The sequence below is a fragment of the Ranitomeya variabilis genome, chromosome 2 (assembly GCF_051348905.1).
Source record: "Ranitomeya variabilis isolate aRanVar5 chromosome 2, aRanVar5.hap1, whole genome shotgun sequence".
Lineage (NCBI taxonomy): Eukaryota > Metazoa > Chordata > Amphibia > Anura > Dendrobatidae > Ranitomeya > Ranitomeya variabilis.
Genome location: NC_135233.1, coordinates 987,818,875 through 987,844,282, shown reverse-complemented (window position 1 = coordinate 987,844,282; position 25,408 = coordinate 987,818,875). Strand labels below are relative to the sequence as shown.

The following is a 25,408-nucleotide window of genomic DNA, read 5'->3' as shown; positions in this document are numbered from 1 at the left end:
TGAAAACCCCGGTGTTTGTATGTATACGAGTCCAGTGGGCGGTCCTTCTCAGTGATTGACAGATATCTTTACATGCAGTCATACAGCAAAGACTGTCAATCATGAAGTAGGACCACCTACTGGACTCACACATACAAAACTGAGGATTTCAATTAATTAAAAGTTTTAGGAAATCATTTCCCACAATAAATGTCTTATCAATTTCATTTATCTCTTTCGGCTCTATAATATCCTGCCCGTAGATCAGACCCCATCTTCAACATGACAGGTTCCCTTTAAGCCCTGCCCCCTTAGGCAAGAGGCGGGGCTTAGCAATCTTTACATCGAGCAGAGGGGGGAGGCTCCTGCTGCAGCCAGTTGTATTACAGCCACACAGAGACAGTGAGAAGGAGGAGGAGACATGACTGATCTTTTGAAACAAAGACAGAAGATTTCTTTATCTAATTTTCATTGATAAAAGAAAAGGAATCCATGAAGGGAAGACGTGCTTGGATATTTGTTTTTGCGTGTTCTATGTTTACTGTTCCTTTTAATGGTGTTTTTTAGCCTTTGTTTTGTATCAGTTGGGTGTAGGAGTGTGCAGTGTGGGGGTTGATGGACTGGAGTAACCCCAGAAACTATGTAACTGGCCATTGTGTCCATACATCGGTGCCGGAGTGTAAAATGCAGAACTCTTATGTGTGAACTCCCAGACTTGTCTAAATAGAGGAAGGAACATTGAGGAGAATGCCGGCCGCCGTCAATGTCATTTGTTTACTTCATTAGTACAATATATCCTGGGAAATGTACCGCGGGACGTGCATTGCTTCTTGTCATATCAAGATGGAATACAGAGGCGTGCGGGGGAGGGGAGGACACGACAGGGAATATAGGGGAGCGGAAGAAATAGGCAAACACTTGTAAGACATGTGAGAATAGGGAGGCTTGTGACAGCTCTGTGACAGGCGCTGCTAGTATCAGCCAGATGGATGGGGACGCTGAGCATGGCGCGGGGATCGGCAGTGACAGGCCGTGAGTGGGTGTTGTCAGGAACAGACCGAGAATGAATTCTTACAGGAAAAGCTATGCAGAAAGGGTTGTCGGGAACAGGCAGTGAGTGGGTGTTGTCAGGCAGAGGATGTTTGCTGTCATTGTCATCGCGACGACCATGTTTGTTGTTATAGCCGGACAGATGACAGCGTTTATTGCTGGGGACACACGGGCAGAGCTGCCGCCTTGGACCGCCAAGTGACGAGCCGGCTAATATCCGTCTGTGCTAGATGGCACACATACAAGGATCACGCAGAAAATAAAAAGTTGTCTTCATGTTTTTTTGTCTTAAATAAATGTCAGGAGCAGAATCACATGTAACTCATTTATTGTACTTATATGGCGCCATTAATTCCACAGCACTTTACAGACATTATCGGCACTGTCCGCATTGGGGATCACAATCTACGTTCCCGATCGGTATGCCTTTGGTTTTTGGGAAGAAACCGGAATACCAGGAGGAAACCCACCCAACACGGCGAGAACATCTTAATAATAAGTGAAGACCTGGTTACAATTGTTCACTTACTTGAAACCCTCGTATAACACATTACTCATTATGTGCTCATTTTCATTTCACTGGGTTCACGACTGACCGGTCATTCACACATATTGCTAAGCCAGGAAATGGAAGCAAACGAGCACCAATCGAGCACCTTACTGTATGACGGTAAACCGACCTTTAAGGAATCCTGACCGTGCATACATGAGAAAAACATACGGTAATTTAATAGCTGCTGGGGACCGATTAGTATGGAAGACAAGTCGGATAGGTGGCTCGGCTGCAACTTCTCACTAGTGCCCTAGAGTGTCTGGTCTCTCTGTACATGCATGCTGGGAGAGACCTGTCAGTCCTTGTGAGCGGTGCGGGGAGAAGCCATCAGAGATTCGCCGGTCCATCTGGTCCCCGGCAGCTATTAATCTGTTTTTCTCTGAAACACCGCAGTGCTTTAGAGTTAAAGATATTTGGCTGAAATCATATAGGCAGTGCCTGATACATACTGCCCATGGTTGGGCAGCATGTATCAAGTGTCAGGTTCCCTTTAGGGTTTTTCCCAAAAACAAAGTGCACTTTGATCAATATATCTTGATATATAATAATAAGTTCCACAATTGGATGTGTTTAAATGAAATGTTCCTGTGCTGAGATAATCTTATAAATGTGCCCCTACTGTGTTATGGCTGTGTCTGACCCTGCAGGACTATGGTCTGTTCATGTCGCAGCTCCTGGGCTGGGGAGGAAAAGAGAGGCTAGAGACAGGACAGCACGGGATCACAGCTGATTCTTTCTGTGAAGTAAAACGTGTCCCTGTCTGTTTAAAAACTGACAAGGAACTGTTTTTACTCCAAAAGAATCAGTTGTGAACCCGTGCTGTCTTGTCTGTGTACTCGCTTTTCCTTCCTCCTCTGCTCAGGAGCTCTGGTATGATCAGACTGTGTCCCTGCATCGTCAGACACGGCCATTACACAGTACACAGCAGGGGCACATTTATAAGATTATCTCAGCACAGGAACATTTTTTAAACACATCCAGTTCTAGAAATTATTATTATTCCAAGCTCTATTGATACAAATGTACTTTGTTCATAGGAAAACCCCTTTAAGCCTCTGTTCTTACTGCATTTGGCATGTTTGGACATACATGCCAGGAGAATTTCCCATAGGGTTACATATAGCTGCCATTAACTCCTTGTATTTTTCTGGCATGGCCAAGCATTGAAAGATCAGCACTTGGCGGGTAAGCGTCCTGAAGTCTTATGCCACAGCCTTGCCTAATGGAAAATTATTCTGGACAGAACTGTGCCATACGGACTCTCTTCTACCATATATCTGACCTGATTATGGACTGTGGACATGTTTTGGGTATATGCAGGATACTCATTGGCATGATGTTGGAGGTAAGCAGCAGAAACTGTGAAGGGATTCTTGCTGGGACTGAGCCAAAAAAACACCATTGGAGGATAACCTCCACTAAACTCAAAAAAAACACCAGAACACAGGCATGCTTACCTGTTCAAGGCCTCCAACAATTGCACTACCCAGGGTGCACCAGGCCCAAGTAAAGATAGCAAACAACACAGGTGCAAATAATACCGATGCAGCCAACCTACAATCAGGAATTGGCTGCTTGGAGCACCCATGCAAAAAAATAGTCTGTATGTGGCATGTTCACACAGGACTGCAAAGTATATGGTGAAAAGCCTATTAATGACGCCATAAATATAGCGGGCTAACCATGATGCATCCTGTGTGAACAGAGGCCACAGTGTACAGACTGAGCCAGCCTATAGTTAACCAGAAGTTGCCATGATCTGCTGATTTCTCTGCAGTCTAATTGATTACGCGCTGAATAAAAGAACTATTCAAGTGCTAGATTTATGTACGGGAACTGGCTCAAATGTGGAACCTCAAGTGAGATTAAAGGGGGCTTATCATCTGCAAAATTTCTGGCATGTCCACAGGAAGTCTAATAGGTGACCTATGTGGAGAGCGGAGGTCACATCTAGGTGACTGCACAAGTGCTTTGTGCCTTCCACTGACGTCTGTGCAGCTGATCTGCTGGGCATCCCACTAGGTGGTCCCCGCACCTCCCCTGCAGAATAAAAGCAAGCTTTTATACTTACTGACTGGTTACACAGGTTTATAAGTCTGCATTGGATATTGAATTATCGGTAAGAAATTAATACCAGGAATTGTTTCAATTTTTATTTAATTAATCAATACTATACATGGATATAAGCAAAGTTGTAATTTATCGTATCCGAGAAATCTGTTTTTTTTCTCCGTCAGGACTGATCATTTACTGTGTTCAGTCAACAGATGTTCCCATTACTGACAAAGAAGTTGACAGTTGGAGCTTTTAAAATTCTATGGAGGATAAAGGGAGGAGCTGCAGACATTCTGCTGCAAGTTCTCATGAAACTTACAGTTCTCCATAGAACTTTATCAGCACCAACTGTTGTCTCCTATCCCCGTAATGGGAAAATCTTTATTAAGTGGGGACAGATTTTGCCTGTAAATAGAGAATGTTGAGAATGATTGCTCAGTCCAGGAGGAGAAAGAAGCAGATTGCTCTAATAAGATATACACTGCTCAAAAAAATAAAGGGAACACTCAAATAACACATCCTAGATTTGAATGAATGAAATATTCTCATTGAATACTTTATACAACTTTGTTCTGTCAAAGTTGAATGTGCTGACAACAAAATCACAAACAAATCATCAATGGAAATCAAATTTATTAACCAATGGAGGCCTGGATTTGGAACGATACTCAAAATCAATGTGGAAAATCAAATTACAGGCTGATCCAACTTCAGTGGAAATGCCTCAAACAACGCACAGGAGACCGGACAGACAGGCGGGTCCATGGTGGCTACTCCCCGCCACAGCGTAAGGGTTAAGCATACCTGGCTGAAATCATGCAGCCGCAGTCTGATACATGCTGCCTGTAGGATCGGGAAGCATGTGTCAGCAGTCAGGTTCCCTTTAAACAGATTTGGCCATTATGATAAATCTGGCACATTATAAGACTATCTAGCCTAAGTGAGCTCGGCCTAAGAATTAGTCAGCATTGATAAAGCTGCGTCATTGTTCTTACCATGTCTCCTTGATTTTTATAGGCTATTGTGAAAGAAGGTCACCTACAAAAGCAGACAAGCTCCTTTCAGCGATGGAGAAGGCGCTACTTCAAATTGCGAGGCCGGACCCTATACTATGCCAAGACTGCAAAGGTGAGAAATGTAGAGGGTGTAGGGAGAAAGGCGCAATACATTGCTGACGTATCGACTGTTGTAACATGAAAACCTTTACAGCCTTAACCCCTTAGTGACCGAGCCAATTTGGTACTTAATGACCGGGCCAATTTTTACAATTCTGACCACTGTCACTTTATGAGGTTATAACTCTGGAACGCTTCACCACGTGCCGCTGATTCTGAGACTGTTTTTTTCGTGACATATTGTACTTCATGTTAGTGGTAAAATTTTAATATGACTTGCGTTTATTTATGGAAAAAAACGGAAATTTGGCCAACATTTTGAAAATTTAGCAATTTTCAAACTTTCAAATTTTGTGCCCTTAAATTAGAGAGTGGTGTCACACAAAATAGTTAATAAATAACATTTCCCACATGTCTACTTTACATCAGCACAATTTTGGTAACATTTTTTTTTTTTTTTTGTTAGGACGTTATAAGGGTTGAAGTTGACCAGCAATTCCTCATTTTTCCCAAAAAATGTACAAAACCATTTTTGTTAGGGACCATCTCACATTTGAAGTGAGTTTTGAAGGGTCAATATAACAGAATATACCCACAAGTGACACCATTCTAAAAACTGCACCCCTCATGGTGCGCAAAACCACATTCAAGAAGTTTATTAACCCTTCAGGTGCTTCATGAGAACTAAAGCAATGTGGAATGAAAAAATGAACATTTTTACTTTTTTCACAAAAAGTTTACTTTGGAATCAATTTTTTTTTATTTTCACAAGGGTATCAGGAGAAAATGGACCACAAAATTTGTTGTGCAATTTCTCTTGAGTACGCCAATACCCTGTATGTGGGGGAAAGCCACTGTTTGGGCACATGGCAGGGCTCAGAAGGGAGGGAGCACGGTTTAACTTTTTGAACGCAAAATTGGCTGGAATCAATGGTGGGCCATGTCGCATTTGGAGACCCCCTGATGTACCTAAACAGTGGAAACCCCCCTCCCCAATTCTAACTCCAACACACCCCTAACCCTTATCCCAACCATAGCCCTAACCCTAATCCCAACCCTAACCATGCTAATATGGGTGGAGCATGGAGGACATAGCATGAGAAAGTGGCTTAACTTGCGCCAGAAATGTACTCGACTCCCTGACTGGAGCAACTTTTCTGCCGAAGGCACCTAAATTAATTAAGTTGTGTGTAGTTCTTATTGACTTAAGGCTCATCTTGTTCCAGCAGCCCTGTTCATTAAGCACAATGCCAGTCTTAAAGAATAACCAGGCCTTTATGTGCGGTGTCCATCAAGGCATGTGGCCTCACTGAAAAGTAGCATGGCTTGGCTGAAATGGGTATGACCTCATTGGCTACATCATGCTCCTAAAAATGTGCCAAAATTTTCTGGCGTGACCTTCTTACTTGTCTGACTTGAACCCACGATGATCCTTGAAGATTATTGAACTGGAGGCCATTAGCTATGAGGACTGGGCTTGGACTCCTCAGGAGCCAGGACACTGCCAGAAGCTTTTGTTCCATGATGAATCATGTTTGTAGCAGGTCATAACAGCCAGAGTTGTACTACTAAGTGCAGAAGACACTTGTTATGAATGCGATAATACTCCTGAGGCTGCAGGTGTCATTAACAGTGACATTTTATGTTGAGTTTGGAGAAACCACTTGTTACATTAGAGGTTGAGCTATATAAATTATTCTTGTATCGATTTATTACAAACAGCGGACATTTAGTAACATTTGCTAATAACCGAATTTACAATTACTAATTTTAGTTACTATTGTACAAATATTGGAAAAATGGTGACAAACTTTCTGGTTGGGGCTGCAGATGTCTTGTAGTTTATTGCTTTTAACCCATTCCTGTCTTGTGCTGTAAAAGCCTGTCATGGTTCGCAGGTGACTCTTGTAAAACTTTTATACAAATAATCTCGGGTCAATAAAGACTGTAGCACCTAAGGAGATTAACAGGGGAAGCAAGTTCCCTCTGTCAGCCCATCCGCCCCCCTGCAATACGGTTGCAGGGTGCAGTTGGTTTACCATGGCAGTCGGAGACCTAACACAACTTTGTGTATACCCATGGCCTAATAAATGATGTGTATTTATAAGACTAAGGAGACAATAGACCATTAAAATCTCAACTCCCAAAAATAAAGAAATTAACCCCTTATTGCATGCTTTAGACACTTGTGATTTTTCAGGCACCCAAGTTGTTGACATCTAGGAAGAATAACGACAGCATAAAATCTGCCCTCATACACATGAACAATCCCGTGCGGCAGTGCATGGGCAGAATTGTAACTGGGTAATAGTTGTCATAAATAAGGGCAAAACACAGTGAAAGTGGCATCAAAGAAGCAAAGTGCATTTGATAGAAAGGTCAACAAGGACATGTGAAGGCTCCTCACATCGGAGAGTGAATGATGAAGGCCGCAGGGAGCCCCATTAGAGCATCGTGTGCAGTAAGTAATCTAATGAGGACGGAGCGCAGAGCTGCAGATGTAGAGTCTGGAGCCACTTAATGTACCCGCTGGGCGGCTGTGTTTTACATCCATGTGCGTGGGTGTTATGATTTGTAAAGCAACCATTTCTTTGTTCTGCGTGATGGATGGATGAGGGCAGGCTACGTGTTTATTGCTTTACGTATTTTCTGGAAATCCTGCTCCCTGTCTGTGCTGGGTACAGTCGCACCCATTGCACCCATGTTTATATGGAACTGTAGGGACTTTAAGGTCTCTTTTTTCCCTATTTTAATAGAAAAGCTATTATAATTCCATTAAGAAGGACCAAATGGGCACAATCCCATAGTAAGTCTAATTTTTAACAGGTTGATAACCGGGAACAATAGATTGCATTAAACATCATTACAAAACCATACTTTATTGCTTATTCCAATTGAAGATATTATTTATGTAAATGTATGAAGGGCCAGTATTGCAGGTAAGTGCGAATCAGTGCATCTTTGCTGCAGTTTGCTTAGATGAGGCTTGACTTATTGCTTCCTCAGGTTCCTGATGCCTCGGGCTCTTTTTACATACATGTACGTGGCTGATTCTCACTAGGCAGTAACTAAGGTCAGAAGACTGTGAAATAATCCCTGATATGGGTATAAGCTAGTTTTAGTGACACACCGATCGCTCCTTTCAGCAAGAAGCCTGTTTTGGAATCTCAGAAGTCAGTTTTCAGAACTTCCATCCATGTCAGTAGGTGAGGACTTCACATATGTGGCCACTTTACTCAGGCTCAGGTCTTATCTGCATTGTCATGGGGAGTCTGACACCTCCAAAAGTCAAATTAAGCCACTTATACTTTCACTTGTACTGTAGATTTTACTTATTTTGTTTTAAGATAAACATTTTTTATTAAGTGAGGTCACTTCAGCGCACCCTTGGTGTGGCCAAGAGCTCAGTGCACTGAACCATCTTCCAAACTTCCTATTATGTTGATTGACAGCTCTCTGTAGCACTGCCTGAATTAAATTCTCAGCCCCGTACACACTGACACTGCAGGAGCCGAGTGCATACACAGTGCACTCTGCACACAGGATTTTAGGCTATGTGCACATGATGCGGATTTAGTGCGGATCCGCAGCGGATTTGTCCGCGCAGAAACGCTGCCGGACCGCACTGTGATTTACAGCACAATGTAAATCAATGGGGAAAAATCAGTGCGGAAATGCTGCGGATTTAAAAGAAGTGCATGTCACTTCTTTTGTGCGGATCTGCAGCGTTTCTGCACCCTTCCATTATAGAAATCCGCAGTGGGAAAAACCTCAGAAAATCCGCATAAAAACCGCGGCAAATCCGCAGCTGCGGATTCTGCCAGGAGATGCGGTTTTTGTGCAGAAAATTCTGCTGCCCATTTGCTACTTGTGCACATAGCCTAACAGTGCGGGTGGACAATGCTGATGGGAGAGAGATGAGAGCGCACTTGCACTGACCCTGCAAGAAGCCCAACGAATACAAGCACATACAGTGATAATACCAAAACCAGGCAACATGCTAGATACTGAGGGGAGAGGAATAGCGCTAAATAGTGTCAAACAGCCCCTCACCAAAAAAAACAACTCCATAAGAGCCATAGAAGATAGGAGAAAACTCAGAGTGTGTAGGTAATAAATACTTTATTAATGCACATATAATTTACATAATAACTAATCCATACAAAGATTTACACGAAATGTAATAAAATACCAGGATGGTAAAACAGATAGGTGGGAGTCCCCCAGTGTGCACCGTCTATGGGGCCAGCATGCATACCATTATTGCAAGAGACCTACTGCTGTAGTTGCGTATAAAGCCATGAGCCAAACTGGCATAAGGTAACAAATGATACAGGCTGCTCTTACCGCTGCTAGGCACCAAGGCGGCGCACACCGGATCGGATCCTCAGGCACAGTCCCCGACGCGCGTTTCGCCCACGATGTAAATTGCTTTATCAAGGGGAGATGCCCCTGAGCGTATCCACCATCTTTAAATGTCGCCGGCAGATAATCATGTGACCGGTCACATGTCAGGCGGTATCCAATGAATGCTGGATATGTCGGCGCATGCGCACGCCGAGTCCCATGCCGTAGAGGGCGTCATGCATCACAGGCGCGCCTGGGACCGAAGACCCAGAACGCACGCGCGAGGCAGAAGAGACGCCGCCGCGGCAGGGGACAAGGAGAGAGGCGGCGCACTCCGGCATAGGATCGGCCAGTAAGTATATAGTGAAAAAGACTTCACAAGCAAAAGCTTGTTACAGGATAGAAACAGGAAAAATGATCGGTCAACCAATAAATATGATCCGTAAGAGAGAATCAATAATAATACAGTGAAAAAAACAGTCATTAATATACAGACTCATACATCCCCCACCGCAAAAATAATATAACAACAACATAAAATGTCATAATTAGAAAACTGGAAACTCAAATCCATTTTGTTGTAGGGAGATGAAGGTTGCAGTATGGTGGGAGAGATTCTGCTGCGGCCAGCGATGGTATAAATATGAGGAGATGAAAGAAGCGCTCAGACATCAATAGATTAAAACTAGAAAATATACAATCAAAGAAGAGGAACATTAGTAAAGAAAATTTAAAAACAAAATAAAATAACAATAGTAGGATCCCGAATGGATACCCACCCACGGGGGAAGATGGTATGGAGGGCAAGGGATAATCAAGACAAAAAGAGGCATCACTTAATACACAATGGTACATATATATATGAGCTGCTGCAATGTATCAAACGTTTAGTACCCCCAGAATGCCAAAAAGACTCACAAAAAAGAGGAAAAGCTTAAGGACTCGTTCAGTCCTTTAGGTGTCATTGTGTCCACTCGGACAATCCAGCCAGCCTCACGCTGGGCAAGAACCCTTTTATAGTTGCCCCCTCTTAGTCCAAGGTGGATGCTCTCGATACCCCTGACCTGAAGAGTCCTCGCGTCACAATCGTGAAATAGTTTGAAATGGCGAGGAATAGTCTTCAGGTCAAAGGTATCCTCTACCGTTATAGCCGCCTGTATGTCTCTGACGTGTTCCCGGACACGTATCCGCAATTCCCTCGATGTTAATCCAATATAGATTAAAGAGCATCCACACATGGCATAGTACACAACGTTAGATGTACCACACGTGATACGCTGCCTGATGGAGAACTCCTTGCTCCCGTCAGAGGATTTGAAGGTTGTGGCCCGTACGATATTTTCACACGCCATACAGTGGCCGCATTGAAAGGAGCCCAACATCGGGCCCCTGGTACTAAAGGGGTTAGTAATAGGTGCGACATAATGGCTGCGGACAAGCAGGTTACTCCGGTTTGGAGATCTCTTTGCGGTCATTAATGGGAAATCACCCAATGCCTGAGCAAGAGAGGGTTCGGTCTTTAAGACTGGCCAATGTTTTTTTAGAATCTCTCATGTTGGACCATTCATGGTTATAAGTTGTTATAAACCTAACCTTGTCTCCGTTTGTCTCTCTCCTACGTTTACTGCCATCAGTATATAGGAGATCTCGCCGGGGCGTCCGCCTAGCCCTCTCAAAGCCCCTCCTAATACTTCTTCGGCTATATCCTCGATCCTTAAAACGTCCCCCTAAGTCAGCCGCCTGCGCAAAGAACCTATCCTCTGTTGAGCAGATCCGCCTCATTCTAAGGAACTGTCCGACCGGGACAGCCCCAATGGTGGTAGGATTATGTGCAGAATCTGCATGCAGTAAAGCGTTGACAGACGTCGACTTCCTGAAGACGTCAGTCTGAATCCGACGGGTGCTGTCGATCTCCAGTGTGACGTCCAGGAAGTCAATACGCTTCAAATCAAAATTGTACGTCAGCTTAATGTTAAAGGAGTTCGTGTTAAGCTGCCCCATGAAATCCCCGAGCTGCTGCGCCGTCCCCGCCCAAAGAAAAAGGACGTCATCTATATATCTGAGCCAGCACAGCACATGGTCAGCGGCCTGCACCCCCCCATCGCCAAAAATGTACCTCTCCCATGCGCCCAGGAAGAGGTTGGCATATGAAGGGGCACAGGCCGCACCCATGGCTGTGCCGCGTTTCTGCAGATAAAATGCGTCTTTAAAGGTAAAAAAATTATGGGTCAGGGCAAAGCGCAGCAGCTCCAGGATTAATTCACACATGGGGCTGCCCAAGTCGGAGGCCCCCAAGAAGAGGCGGACCGCTGCCAAACCGTGCTCGTGATCAATGCACTTGTATAAGGTCTGTACATCGGCGGTGACCAGAAGGACGTCAGGGTCCACAAGGATGCCGTCAACCCGTGTAAGGACGTCCGTCGTGTCCCTAACGTATGATGGTAATACTTCTACAAGAGGTTTTAAGAAAAAATCTATGAATTTACAAATTGGGTCACATAGACCCTCAATACCTGACACGATCGGACGCCCCGGTGGGTTGACGGGATCCTTGTGGATCTTTGGGAGCAAGTAAAAGGTTGGTATCCTTGGGGACCTCACTGTTAGACCATCCAGGACCTTCCTGTCTATGATACCATCCTCAAAGGCCCTACCCAGGATGGCCTGAAGCTGAGAGGAGAAGGAGGACAAAGGGCTATGTGTTAATTTCATATATGTGGAGGTATCCCGCAACTGGCGGAACACCTCTTTCTCATATTTGTCGCATGGCCAGATCACTATGTTCCCCCCCTTGTCAGCTGGTTCAATTACAATGTCCTTAAAGGACTGTAGCTCTTTTATAGCATTTCTTTGTTTAAATGTGAGATTATCAAATCTATGTCTTGAGGATAACCGTTTGAGATCTTCGGTAACCAAACGAGTAAATATGTCCACAGTAGGACATAGTGACAAGGGAGGAAACCTAGTCGATCTGGGCATACATGCAGGTGGAAGCCTACCTTGAGGGTTACTTGATTGTTCCTCCAGAAGATCTTCCAAAGCCTGTAAGGCCTCCCTCTCCATCTCAGATAAAGGCCCCTGGTCAGGGTTATTCCTATGGTGCAGTTTTTTAAATATAAGCTTCCGGGAAAACAGGTGAATGTCCTTCAAGGCTACAAAAAAATCAAAAGAGTTAGTTGGTGAAAAACTCAGCCCCCTACTCAGGACCTCCACCTGAGCAGCGGAAAGAGACCGAGTGGACAAATTCAATACCTGGAGACTCCCACTGTTATTTGTCCCCTGTTTGTTTGCCACAGTTGCAGCCTTTCAAGTCTGTCGTGTCACCATCTTTTTAGTATATAGGTGAGGCCCAAGTTGTTCTCCCCTTCCTTCCGTCCGTGAGGTGTTCCCATCCTCGAAAGGGGCATTAGATCGGGTTGATCTCGAGCGTGACCTAGAGCTTGAGATGTTTCTGAAGCGGGAGCGTGACCGATCACCCGGGCCACGCCATCTATAAACGTTGGAAGTTTGCTTATCTTGTACATCCCGCTTAAATTTCTTAGATTTCTGGCCTTGAATCTCATTAACCCATTTCTGGACTTCGATGTCCATGTCATCATTTATTTTTTTGAGAGCTTCCCCCGACATATCTTTTTTAAGTTTCGTTTGAATATCCTCAATCTCAGTCTCAATTGCATCGAGTTTAGATGAGTCCAGGCCTTTAAGTAATGTCATAATCCCGATGGAGCATGTATTTGAAAATTCTTCCCACCTATTTTTAAAATCTTCATCTATAATTGGAAAGGATGGGAAGACCTGGACTCTAAGTCCACGGGGGATAAGCCCCCCCTCCAGATATTTTTCAAGGAAGGCGTGATTCCACCATACCCTCGTCCTCTTTTTTTAAAAGATCCTTGAAGCACCTGATGGTCTCCTGTAAGTCGCCACTGGCACCCTCCAATCCCCCATTAAAACCATCCTTGAACTTATCATTAATTTGAGCACGCCATGTGGAGTCTCGTGCTCTAAAGTCCATAGTGGGCCTGAAAAAGACTGTGATAAACACAGAAATAATAATAATACCAAAACCAGGCAACATGCTAGATACTGAGGGGAGAGGAATAGCGCTAAATAGTGTCAAACAGCCCCTCACCAAAAAAAACAACTCCATAAGAGCCATAGAAGATAGGAGAAAACTCAGAGTGTGTAGGTAATAAATACTTTATTAATGCACATATAATTTACATAATAACTAATCCATACAAAGATTTACACGAAATGTAATAAAATACCAGGATGGTAAAACAGATAGGTGGGAGTCCCCCAGTGTGCACCGTCTATGGGGCCAGCATGCATACCATTATTGCAAGAGACCTACTGCTGTAGTTGCGTATAAAGCCATGAGCCAAACTGGCATAAGGTAACAAATAATACAGGCTGCTCTTACCGCTGCTCTTACCGCTGCTAGGCACCAAGGCGGCGCACACCGGGTCGGATCCTCAGGCACAGTCCCCGACGCGCGTTTCGCCCACGATGTAAATTGCTTTATCAAGGGGAGATGCCCCTGAGCGTATCCACCATCTTTAAATGTCGCCGGCAGATAATCATGTGACCGGTCACATGTCAGGCGGTATCCAATGAATGCCGGATATGTCGGCGCATGCGCACGCCGCACGCCGAGTCCCATGCCGTAGAGGGCGTCATGCATCACAGGCGCGCCTGGGACCGAAGACCCAGAACGCACGCGCGAGGCAGAAGAGACGCCGCCGCGGCAGGGGACAAGGAGAGAGGCGGCGCACGCGCACTCCGACATAGGATCGGCCAGTAAGTATATAGTGAAAAAGACTTCACAAGCAAAAGCTTGTTACAGGATAGAAACAGGAAAAATGATCGGTCAACCAATAAATATGATCCGTAAGAGAGAATCAATAATAATACAGTGAAAAAAACAGTCATTAATATACGGACTCATACATCCCCCACCGCAAAAATAATATAACAACAACATAAAATGTCATAATTAGAAAACTGGAAACTCAAATCCATTTTGTTGTAGGGAGATGAAGGTTGCAGTATGGTGGGAGAGATTCTGCTGCGGCCAGCGATGGTATAAATATGAGGAGATGAAAGAAGCGCTCAGACATCAATAGATTAAAACTAGAAAATATACAATCAAAGAAGAGGAACATTAGTAAAGAAAATTTAAAAACAAAATAAAATAACAATAGTAGGATCCCGAATGGATACCCACCCACGGGGGAAGATGGTATGGAGGGCAAGGGATAATCAAGACAAAAAGAGGCATCACTTAATACACAATGGTACATATATATATGAGCTGCTGCAATGTATCAAACGTTTAGTACCCCCAGAATGCCAAAAAGACTCACAAAAAAGAGGAAAAGCTTAAGGACTCGTTCAGTCCTTTAGGTGTCATTGTGTCCACTCGGACAATCCAGCCAGCCTCACGCTGGGCAAGAACCCTTTTATAGTTGCCCCCTCTTAGTCCAAGGTGGATGCTCTCGATACCCCTGACCTGAAGAGTCCTCGCATCACAATCGTGAAATAGTTTGACACATACAGTGTCAGAGCTCGCTCTCATTCCCCAGTCTTGTCAGCATCAACCACCTGATATTGTGTGATGTGAGCGGCCGCTGCAAACAGGTGAGCGGCATGAGAATGCACCTGCACACACTGAAACTGTGCTTGCAGCTCCTGCAGTGTCAGTGTGTGCATGGCTGACAATTCATTTCAGGCAGTGCTGTCAATTAACATAATGGGAGGTGTGGAAGACTCAATATTTACAATATTGATCCTTATTTTTCTTGACTTCTGCCCTTCTCCTTGGCAACTGGAGATCGGCTTCTGGGCCAAATCCTGACTGATAACAGCCCATTTTTGCCTAATCAGTGTTTGGAGTTTATCATAAGTTCTATGTTTGTATTTGTCCACTTGCTTTTTTAAGTATTGGCCACAGATTCTCAAGACTATTGAGATTTTATGGAGTTCCTAGCTATGGACCCAAAATTTCAATGTTTTGTTCACCGAACCAATTAGTTATCACATTTGCCTTGTGACATGGTCTCTGTCATGCATTGGTCATCATCCAAGGGCTCCTGGATAATTGGGAGAAGTTCAAGAGGATATTAAGATGCCATTCTTCATTCATGGCAATCTTCTTATTTCTAAGGCCTCATTCATATTTCCTCTTTTTTTCACGTATGAAGAATCGGGCCAATTATTCTGTTCAGACTCTGAGTCAGTGTTTGATCAGAGTTCAGTACCAGTGTCATCGGATTTTCTTGTACGTAAGAAATGAAAAATAATTTTTCCACCTTTTACATTCCTAAGGGTACCGTCACACATTGAAATTTTCATCGCTGCGACGGCACGATTCGTGACGTCGCAGCGTCGTATAAGCATCGCTCCAGCGTCGTAGACTGCGGTCACACGTTGCAATCACGGCGCTGGAGCGATGCCGAAGTCCCCGGGTAACCAGGGTAAACATCGGGTAACTAAGCGCAGGGCCGCGCTTAGTAACCCGATGTTTACCCTGGTTACCAGCGTAAACGTAAAAAAACAAACCGTACATACTCACCCGTCGGTGTCCTTCAGGTCCCTTGCCGTCTGCTTCCTGCTCTGAGTGCAGCCGTACCGTGAGAGCAGAGCGCAGCACCGCTGTGATCTGCTCTCACTTTCCGGCCGGCACTCAGAGCAGGAAGCAGACGGCAAGGGACCTGAAGGACACCGACGGGTGAGCATGTACGGTTTGTTTTTTTACGTTTACGCTGGTAACCAGGGTAAACATTGGGTTACTAAGCGCGGCCCTGCGCTTAGTTACCCGATGTTTACCCTGGTTACAAGCGAAGACATCGCTGGATCGCTGTCACACACAACGATCCAGCGATGTCAGCGGGTGATCAAGCGACGAAAGAAAGTTCCAAACGATGTGCTACGACGTACGATTCTCAGCAGGGTGTCTGATCGCAGTAGCGTGTCAGACACAGCGATATCGTAACGATATCGCTAGAACGTCACGAATCGTAACGTCGTAGCGATGGAAATTTCAATGTGTGACGGTACCCTAAGTCTTCCAAAATCGGACTAAACTTTGATGGCGTCCAAGTGCTGTCCGATTTTTTTTTTCACAGACAAATTGATTGGCATTGTCGATTTTGATCCAACCCTCAGATTTAGATCAGACGTGTCTCCAATATTTGCTGCGGACTACTCCATCTGAGGAAAATATCGGACATGTGAGTGGTTCTATAGAATATCATGAAAAACACGGATAGCACTCGTGCGTAAAAATCCGACGTCTGAATGAGGCCTAATTGTGAGTGAGCCCACTCACAATGCCAGTCTTCAAAAAGTGCGGGTTTCAGACATATCCGACCACAACTTGTGAACCCAGTCTGAAAATGCAGAATAGAAACGTCTGATTTTATAGATCCGAGCAGCCTCAGTCCTCCACATCTGACTGGCGTACATAGATGAGAAGTAGGATGCATCTTTGTCATGCACTTGACCAGAGAGCTGCTCTTGTATGGAGAGACGTTTGCTTGGGCTACCTGTAAGAAAAGTCTGCTATAGAGCGACGTATAAAATAAAGATGGCTGACATTACAGTGTTTAGGAATCAGAAATAACATGACTAATAATCTTTTTATCTCCTCTATTACAGTCCATCATATTCGAGGAGATTGACATTACAGATGCCAGTGTGGCCGAGTCCAGCACCAAAAACCTCAACAACAGTTTCACAGTAAGTGTCTCCTCCTGTAATACATCACCTTTTTTTTTTTTACTTCAAATATTTATTTATTTTTAAATTGTAATTTTTATTGAAATTGTTAAAATTTTACAGGAAAATAAAAACTAATTGGGCATTTTAGGTTTTTCACTATCATTTATAGGTTAACAACCAATCTTATACTATACCGTAGTAGTAGTTAAACATTTTCAAGTAGATAAAAAGTAAAATTTTACTAAAGCCCCCGTCTCACTAAGCGAGATCTCTAGCGAGATCGCTGCTGAGTCACAAGTTTGGTGACGCAACAGCGACCTCAGTAGCGATCTCGCTATGTTTGACACGTAGCAGCGACCAGGCCCCTGCTGTGAGATCGCTGGTCGTGTCGGAATGGCCTGGACCTTTTTTTGATCGTTGAGGTCCCGCTGGGTAGCACACATCGCTGTGTTTGACACCTTACTAACGACCTCGTTGACGACTCAGACACTGAATCCTCATAATAGCTCCCATGTGACATCGTTGTACAGGTCGCTACAGGTCGCTGGTGAGATGTCAAACAGTGAGATCGCAGCTGCGATCGTTAGTAAGATCTCACTGTTTGACATCTCACCAGCGACCACATAGCGACGCAGCAACGATCCCTGACAGGTCGTATCGTTGTCGGGGTCGCTTTAGCGTCGCTAAGTGAGACGGGGCCTTAACACACAGACTCAGACAAAAGGAAAGGTTAGATGTGATATAGAATGTTGTGACCTATTAATGTCCATCTCATAGAGGTCATATATGTAACATGGCCCATAAGGAATCCCAAGGGGACCAAACAAGGTTAAATCTCTACAGTATTGTCATTGAGGGCCGCCCGGTACTCCCAAGTTCCTGATAGGTCTAGTTGGGAAGGTGGAGAGATTTGCTTCCAGTGGTGGCAATCACACTGCGTGCTGCTGTCAGCATATGTAAGGGCAATCTACTGGATCTCTTAGATATGGACTCAAGGAAAATATTTAATAGAAAGAGCTGAGGACTCAATGGGGAGATCCACTCCAAAAACTTGTTTAGTGAGGAGTTGGACTATAACCCAAAACGGTTTAATCAGTGGACAGTCCCAAAAAAATGTGAAATATAGAACATCTAGACAGGACGCAACACCAGCAAAGGGGGAAGAATAGATGGGTTGATTTTATGTAAAATTTGGGTTTTAACAACATTGATCTGAAAACCGAACATTCCAATTACGTTCAGTAATAATAAAAAAGTTGACGCTTGCTAATATTAAGTTATCGTTAAATATTAGAGTGTAAGTATAACCAGCTTGATGAGGTATTAATATAAGCTCTTACATAAACCAAATAAATGTGTGTGCTAGAGGAATGTAAAGATGAAAGGAGGGTGAAAGAGGAAAAATGGGATGGAAAAAGAGGTGGAGGGGACAAAAAAACCACAAAACCACAACTTAATTAAACCAGCACCTCAGAGGAGACCACATCTACCACAACTTTTAATTTTAAGTATTATATTGTATCAACAAGATTGCCAGGTCATTCCCCTCACTGAATAATATCCAACATGTCAATTGGCCATGAAAAACTTTGAGGCGATTGTTATCATGTGCAATCGTGTTTTCCATTTTCATAATATTGTTAACCTCTTCCACCCATTCACCCAAAGTGGGAGTTTTTGTGGATTTCCAGTGGGGTGAGAATAATTGACGTAACAGCTGTTAGAAAGTGCCTAAGGATCTTTCTTTGCCTTTCAGATTGAATCCAGAGTAATGGGAAGTAGGCCTATTTGGGGTGGGGGGTGACTCTGCTACCAGTGAGGCTATTGTATTGTGAGAAAATTGAATTCTATAACCCACAAACCAGCGGGCATTGCCACCATATACTGTATGTAACATAGACCCGGCTGCACCACCAATAGTCTGACACGGGGGAAGATCCTATGTAGCATAGTGGGACAATGGTACCACCTACATAGCATTTTATAGTTTTCTCCTGAGCACGACAAGTAATAGGTAATTTGTGGGAGAGTATGGATGCTTTTTGACAATCCTCCTCTGAAATTTGACTACCCAATTTGTTCTCACAAGCCCCAGTAAAGGTAGAGGGTCATTGCAGGTTTCCATTTGTGTTCCTTTAATGCATCACTTTTTAGCATAGGAGTAATTGCATCTCGGTCCTCACACTTTAGGGTTACATATCTTTTGAATATCCCCAACATCTGGGACTCCCTCCAATTCTGATGATGGAGGAACTGCAGTCCGGATTTAGAACATTGACCCCTGTACAGCCTTCCCCATGCGTTGTTCGGCACCTCCCCGGGTCACATAATTAGGTCTCTACACCTCGCTGGCCGAGAACTCGGCTGTGCAGTAATGACAGTAAAGAGGCCACAGCGCTGGATCAGAACAGCGGCGTCTAGAGTCACCCAAAGCTTGGACCCCACTCATCAAGAAGTTAAGGCATTTCCTAGTGAATTATTTTGGTAGGAAGGTCACTTATGTTTCTGCTGGTTGGTTTCATGGTGAAATACAAAAAAGCCTCTAAAATTTGACATGCCGTACGATGAGGTATAGTGATAGATATCCTAAAATAGCACATGAACGGAGTATAACATTATATAACCGGAATGATTGTACCTTTTCTGTGTTAGTAGTGGTGAAGGAACTTAAGGGAGCGGCTTTATTGCTATTTTTAAAGCTCGTCAGTACACACCTTCGGTATATCACTCGGCGTGTGGTTAGCAGAGCGATGCTCTGGAGGGCAGGATGTGGGTTAATAGCTAGGTTGTAACAGGACTGCATAGCAGGGCATTCTTCACAATCCTGCTGCCTATAAATTTTACAGTAATTGCAGAACTTTTTACAAGCTCGGCAGCAATTAAACTTAAATACATTTTATATATTTAACATATATTATCTTTGGAAATTTATCTTGCGGAAATATTAGGACAATGAGGCCGTGTGTTACATAGTTACATACATTTGAAAAAAAAGACAAATGTCCATTAAGTTCAACTGGGAGATAGGAAAGGATGAAGGGAAGGGGTATATGAAGAACCAGTGCATGATCCAGTTTGCCCCAGAAGAGCTAAACTTTCTTTTGTGATCCCAATTGTTGATCCAGTGGACCAAAGATTCAGAAATTTTTTTTTTTTACATAATTATTTGTTATTTTAATCATGTCCCCTTTAGACGTCTCTTCTTAAACTAAATAAGTGTAATTCTTTAAATGAGTTGCCCAGGTTTGGAGCACAGGTCTGCAGGCACTCTGTGACTGTAGGCTTGTGAATCCTCACTGCATGCACAATGTGCTCTGTCAGGATTCTCAGGCACTAGGAGAAAGTGATCATGTGACCCCAAGTATGAGATTTGCATACCCCCGACCACATTCCGACTAGACATGTATTGAGCAAGGCTGTGCACGACTAGTCGGCACATGACCACATCCATGCAAATCACATTCTTGTGGTCACACGACAGCAGCTCCCACTGCCACCACTAGAGAATCCTGACAATCTGCAGACACAGAGTGACTGTAGATTTGTACCCCAAGCCTGTTCGACCCCTTTAATGTTCCCTGGTAACTAAAATCCTCCACGCCCTTTATCAGTTTTCTGCCTCTTCTTTGTACCTTATCTAGCTTCAGGGCATCTTTCCTATAAACTGGTGCTAGAACTGAACAGTATACAGTTAGCAAGTAAAGTGCTGTACTGTCTGGTGACCGGTCCATCCACCCGCAGGTAATAAGGGGACTAACTATTCACATAGTGGTACAATCGCCCATTTGTAGTGGAGGAGAGGTGCACTTGGGTCCTCTATTGTAGCTTATGTGACCTATTGGCAGAATAGTTATGTTCAGCATGTGTGCACATAATGCTTTGTGATGGAACGCCATCTTCTGAGTCTCCGTGTTGTCCCATATGGGAGTGACGTGACAGGTGCTCGGAAAACACTTCTCGCCTACAGCAGTGATGGTCACATTTCCAGCATGCCTAAAGAACCAGTGAAGAAAAGTTCCAGGGAGCTGTTAGATGAATGCCGTTTGTGTCTCCATTTTTGAGGCCCGTGACATTTCCAGTTTTACGTGGATAGAGCAATGCGAGGGCTTGTTTTTTGCATGTTGAGGTGACTTATCGATACCACCGAGGCACAAGGCCCAATTCAATATACAACAATATATAACGTAATAACTAAATAAAAGACACCAACAAATTATTTGGACAAAATAGGTCGCGATATTTATTAAGGGTTACCAATACCAAATAATTTAATAATAACCAATTAAAACCAAATAATTAAATCCATTAAGAATTCATCAATAAATAAATAATAATCAAATAATTTATGTGACCTTTAGGTCTTGTGCACACGTTCAGTATTTTTTGCGTTTTTTTCACTATAAAAACGCGAAAAAAATGCTTACATATGCCTCCCATTATTTTCAGTGTATTCCGCATATCTTGTGCAAATGTTGCATTTTTTTCCGCGAAAAAAATCGCATCCCGGAAAAAAAAGCAACATGTTCATTAAATTTGCGGAATTGCGGGGATTCCGCACACCTAGGAATGCATTGATCTGCTTACTTCCCGCACGGGGCTATGCCCACTATGCGGGAAGTAAGCAGATCATGTGCGGTTGGTACCCAGGGTGGAGGAGAGGAGACTCTCCTCCACGGACTGGGCACCGTATAATTGGTAAAAAAAAAAAAAAATTAAAATAAAAAATAGTCATATACTCACCTTCGATGGCCCCCGGAGTCTTCCCGCCTCTCAGCGGTGCACGCTGCCGCTTCCGTTCCTATAGATGGTGTGTGTGAAAGACCTGCGATGACGTCGCGGTCACGTGACCGCGATGACGTCGCGGTCACGTGACCGCGACGTCATCGAAGGTCCTGCACACACCATCTATAGGAACGGAAGCCGCTGAGATCGGCTGTCTGCAGAAGGTGAGTATAACCATTTTTTAAATTTTTTTTATTATTTTTAACATTCTATCTTTTACTATTGATGCTGCATAGGCTGCATCTATAGTAAAAAGTTGGTCACACTTGTCAAACACTATGTTTGACAAGTGTGACCAACCTGTCAATCAGTTTACCAAGCGATGCTACAGATCGCTTGGAAAACTTTAGCATTCTGCAAGCTAATTACGCTTGCAAAATGCTAAAAAAAAGCGAAAAAAGCGTGAAAAAATGCAAAAAGAAACATGCGGATTTCTTGCAGAAAATTTCCGTTTTTCTTCAGGAAATTTCTGCAAGAAATCCTGACGTGTGCACATACCCTAAAAAAGAACCAAGTCCACCCAGCATTAGCTGGGCGACTATACCTACTAACAAATATCGCAACAGAATTTTTTTTAGGGAGGGTCACTTTTCTTTCTTGCTGTACACGGACTGCCTGGATTGCGCACAAGAAGGGCCTTATAAACCTTTGATCTTCCCACACTTTTAAATCCTGCTCCAATCAGATGAAAGGTACATTCCCTCTCAAACCAACGGCCCCTTCTTCTGGCAGATTTTGGTGACATGTAGATGACCTCAAAGATGGGTACGTACCATTCAAATTAAAACAGTAATAGATAAGGGGGGCCGACCATTATGGAGAAAAATGGGGAAAAGGGGTACAAAAATCATAGCAGTAATTAAAATAAAATGACTGAGCCTGTGCTCCCGTGTGTCCCCCTAGCTAAGTGCTTCGGGGGTCCTTTCCATTTTATGGTAAATGTGACTTTTTGATCACTTCTCATTGCATTTTACAGTGGAGTTGCAGTGGCCGAAAAAAAACGCAGCATTGGCATTTTGATTTTTTTTTTTGCTCAGTTTATCGATCAGGTTACTTCTTTTTTTCTCTAGTCACCTTCCACGACGGCATACGGAGGTTGCCTCTTTGCTCTGATAGGGGACAGGAAACACAGAGAGGTTAAAAGGCCCTCCCACCTCCCACTTGCCAGTGTCTTTCCTGTTCTCCATGGGGCAGGGAGAGGTCTTCGTGTGCTGTGGTGGCCAGCGACTGCAGTTACCTTGTTTTGACAGGCAGAGCCTGTTTTGCCGGACAGCAAGTGGTCGCTCCTCGCCTACTCCAGGCTGCTCCCGTCGTCCTCCGTTAGGTGACTTCAAGACCCCCTCCTGGCCTTCCCGCACCCCCAAGAGGGCAAAGCAGGTCAGAGATCCTGACCGGGGGCCTCCTAGAGTTCCCTGGTCTTCTCCCCCTCCATACGTGCAGCTCGGTGTCCCGGAGGTGGTGTCAGTGCGCGTCACTTCCGGGACTATGCGTTCCAGTGGAACGCATCTGGACTTCCGGATTCCGGGAACAGTGCTTAGTGCTCATGGACTCCGCACCGCCTGCACATGGACCCAGGAGGGGGCAGGGGCTGGCTACCGACTTCAATAAAACCTGCCCGAAGTCGCCACAGAGGTAAGACTATCCTTCAACATGGAAGGCAATTCCTGTCCTGCGTCTGCAGAGTCCAGCGCTGCCCCTACCACACTGTGTATGCAGGGATGGAGTCCTCGGGTGGATAATTTAGGGGGTCCTTCTTGTCTGAAACCTCTCTCTCTCTCGTTCCAGGGAGACAAGTGTACCCCCAAAGCCACTATTAGGAAAAAGTGCGCCATTTGTAATATAAAGCTACCCTCACTATGGTATAAAAAGCTCTGCCATTCATGCATCAACAAAGTAATCATAGCAGAGCAACCCTCCCTTTTGGAGAGATTCGCTCTCTGGTCAAGCAGGAGGTGCAGTCTTCCCTGGCGGCTTTTACCCCTCCACACCCACCACCCCCTTCTCCAGGGAAGAAAAGGAAAATACAGGTTGAGGACTCTGAGTCTGAGTCAGACCTATCCTACGCATCGTCCTCTGGTAGACGGCAGGAACCCTTGTCACCCAAGGCCTCTGAATGCAGAAAATATCTCTTTTCATCTGAGTGGATTGAGGAGCTGGTGTCTGCACTACGCAGCACTATGGGGCTGGAAGAGGAATCATAGCCTCAACCCATTCAGGACCAGATATTTGGTGGGCTAAAAATGGGAAAACGTGTAGGGTTCCCGGTGCATGCTAATATACTTAACATGATTTCTCAGGAGTGGGAACTGCCAGAGAAACGTGATTCTGTTAGATCGGACATTCCCAAAGTCGACATACAGGTGGCAAGAGTTGCGAAAAGAACCGCACTCCCATTTGAAGATTCTTCGCAATTGAAGGTTTCAGAAAAACAGAGAGTCTCTTGAAGAAGTCCTGGGAGACATCTACGGTTGCCTTAAAGGCTAACATTGCTTCCACCTGTGTAGCTAGAGCCCTCTCCCGCTGGTTAGAGGAACTAGAAACTCATATATCCCAGGGTACCTCCAGGGGTGAACTGCTTGACTCACTGCCCTAGTCTTCTCAGGGCTACTGGGTTTTTAGTGGACGCCTCCATGGAATCCATCAGAGTTGCCGCCAGGTCACTTGTGCAATCCAACTCTGCTAGGGGAGCTCTCTGGCTCAAGATGTGTTCTGGTGACATCACCTCCAAAGCCAAGTTATGTGCCATACCCTTTAAAGGAGAATATGTCTTTGGGCCTTCCCTAGACGAGATCCTAGAAAAGGCCACCGATAAGAAAAAAGCCCTCCCGGAACAAAAACCCTCTAAAAAAAACGTTTTTTTTTTCGTGCCTCAAACCTCCCAGAGGGGGAAGGGCAAGACCGGGAGGTGAAGCTATGCAAAAGGTGGGGGTGAAGAATATTCTCGTCCCCCAGCAACAGCAGTCCCAACAAGAGAAACGATGACTCTGACCCGGGTGGGGGGGAGACTCTCAAGACATGTACATCAGTGGCAGAACATCACCACTTGTTACTGGGTCCTCAAAGTCATCAAGGAGGGCCTATTAATAGAGTTCATCCCCTCCCCTCCACGGGGTCTGAAAGTCAACTCCGTTCCAACCCCAAGAGATCAAACAGTGCTGCTAGTAGGTCTCATACACCTTGCAAGATCAAACGTAATCTCCCAGGTTCCAGAGTCAGAATGGGGTCTGGGCCACTATTCTCAACTGTTTCTGGTAGCCAAAACCTCAGGCGAGGCCCGTATCATTATAAATCTGAAGGGACTGAACCAACATGTAAGATACCGCAGATTCAAGAGGGAATCCGTGAGATCAGCCATTCTTTTGATCGGGCCTCACCTCTTTATGTTGACCATCGACTTGAAAGACGCCTACTTCCATATTCCAATCCACCCGAGACACAGAAAGTATCTCAGGTTTGCGGTACAGGGAGGTCGGCAGGTGGAACACTATCAGTTCAACGTCCTTCCGTTCGGCATCTCCTCAGCGCCAAGAATCCTCTCCAAAGTAATGGCAGAAGTAGTGTCCTTGATCCGGAGTCAAGGTGTCTGCATAGTGCCTTACTTGGACGACTTGCTGATGGTAGCCTCCACAAAGACGGCCCTGGAATCTCATGTATCAAAGACCCTCGATATTTTAACATCTCTGGGTGGATCCTGAACCTGGAAAAGTCGCAGCTACGGCCCTCCAAAACCAGGAAATTCCTGGGAGTACTCCTAAACTCTGCAAAACACATGTCTTTCCTTCCAGAAGACCACCGTCTGACC

General features: G+C 44.6%; 2 protein-coding genes across 9 annotated transcripts in view; one reads left to right on the top strand and one right to left on the bottom strand.

The window, feature by feature from the left end:
* LOC143808394 (uncharacterized) overlaps positions 1–25,408 on the bottom strand; it is a 426,051-nt gene that overhangs the window by 154,423 nt on the left and 246,220 nt on the right. The window lies entirely within an intron of this gene.
* The window catches only part of DGKD (diacylglycerol kinase delta), a 117,150-nt gene that overhangs the window by 15,535 nt on the left and 76,207 nt on the right, over positions 1–25,408 (top strand). For all 4 annotated transcript variants that reach the window (XM_077290979.1, XM_077290980.1, XM_077290981.1 and 1 more), the window contains exons 2-3: positions 4,655–4,765; positions 16,762–16,842. In XM_077290979.1, the coding sequence (XP_077147094.1) occupies positions 4,655–4,765; positions 16,762–16,842 (192 nt within the window). The remainder of the gene's footprint in view (positions 1–4,654; positions 4,766–16,761; positions 16,843–25,408) is intronic.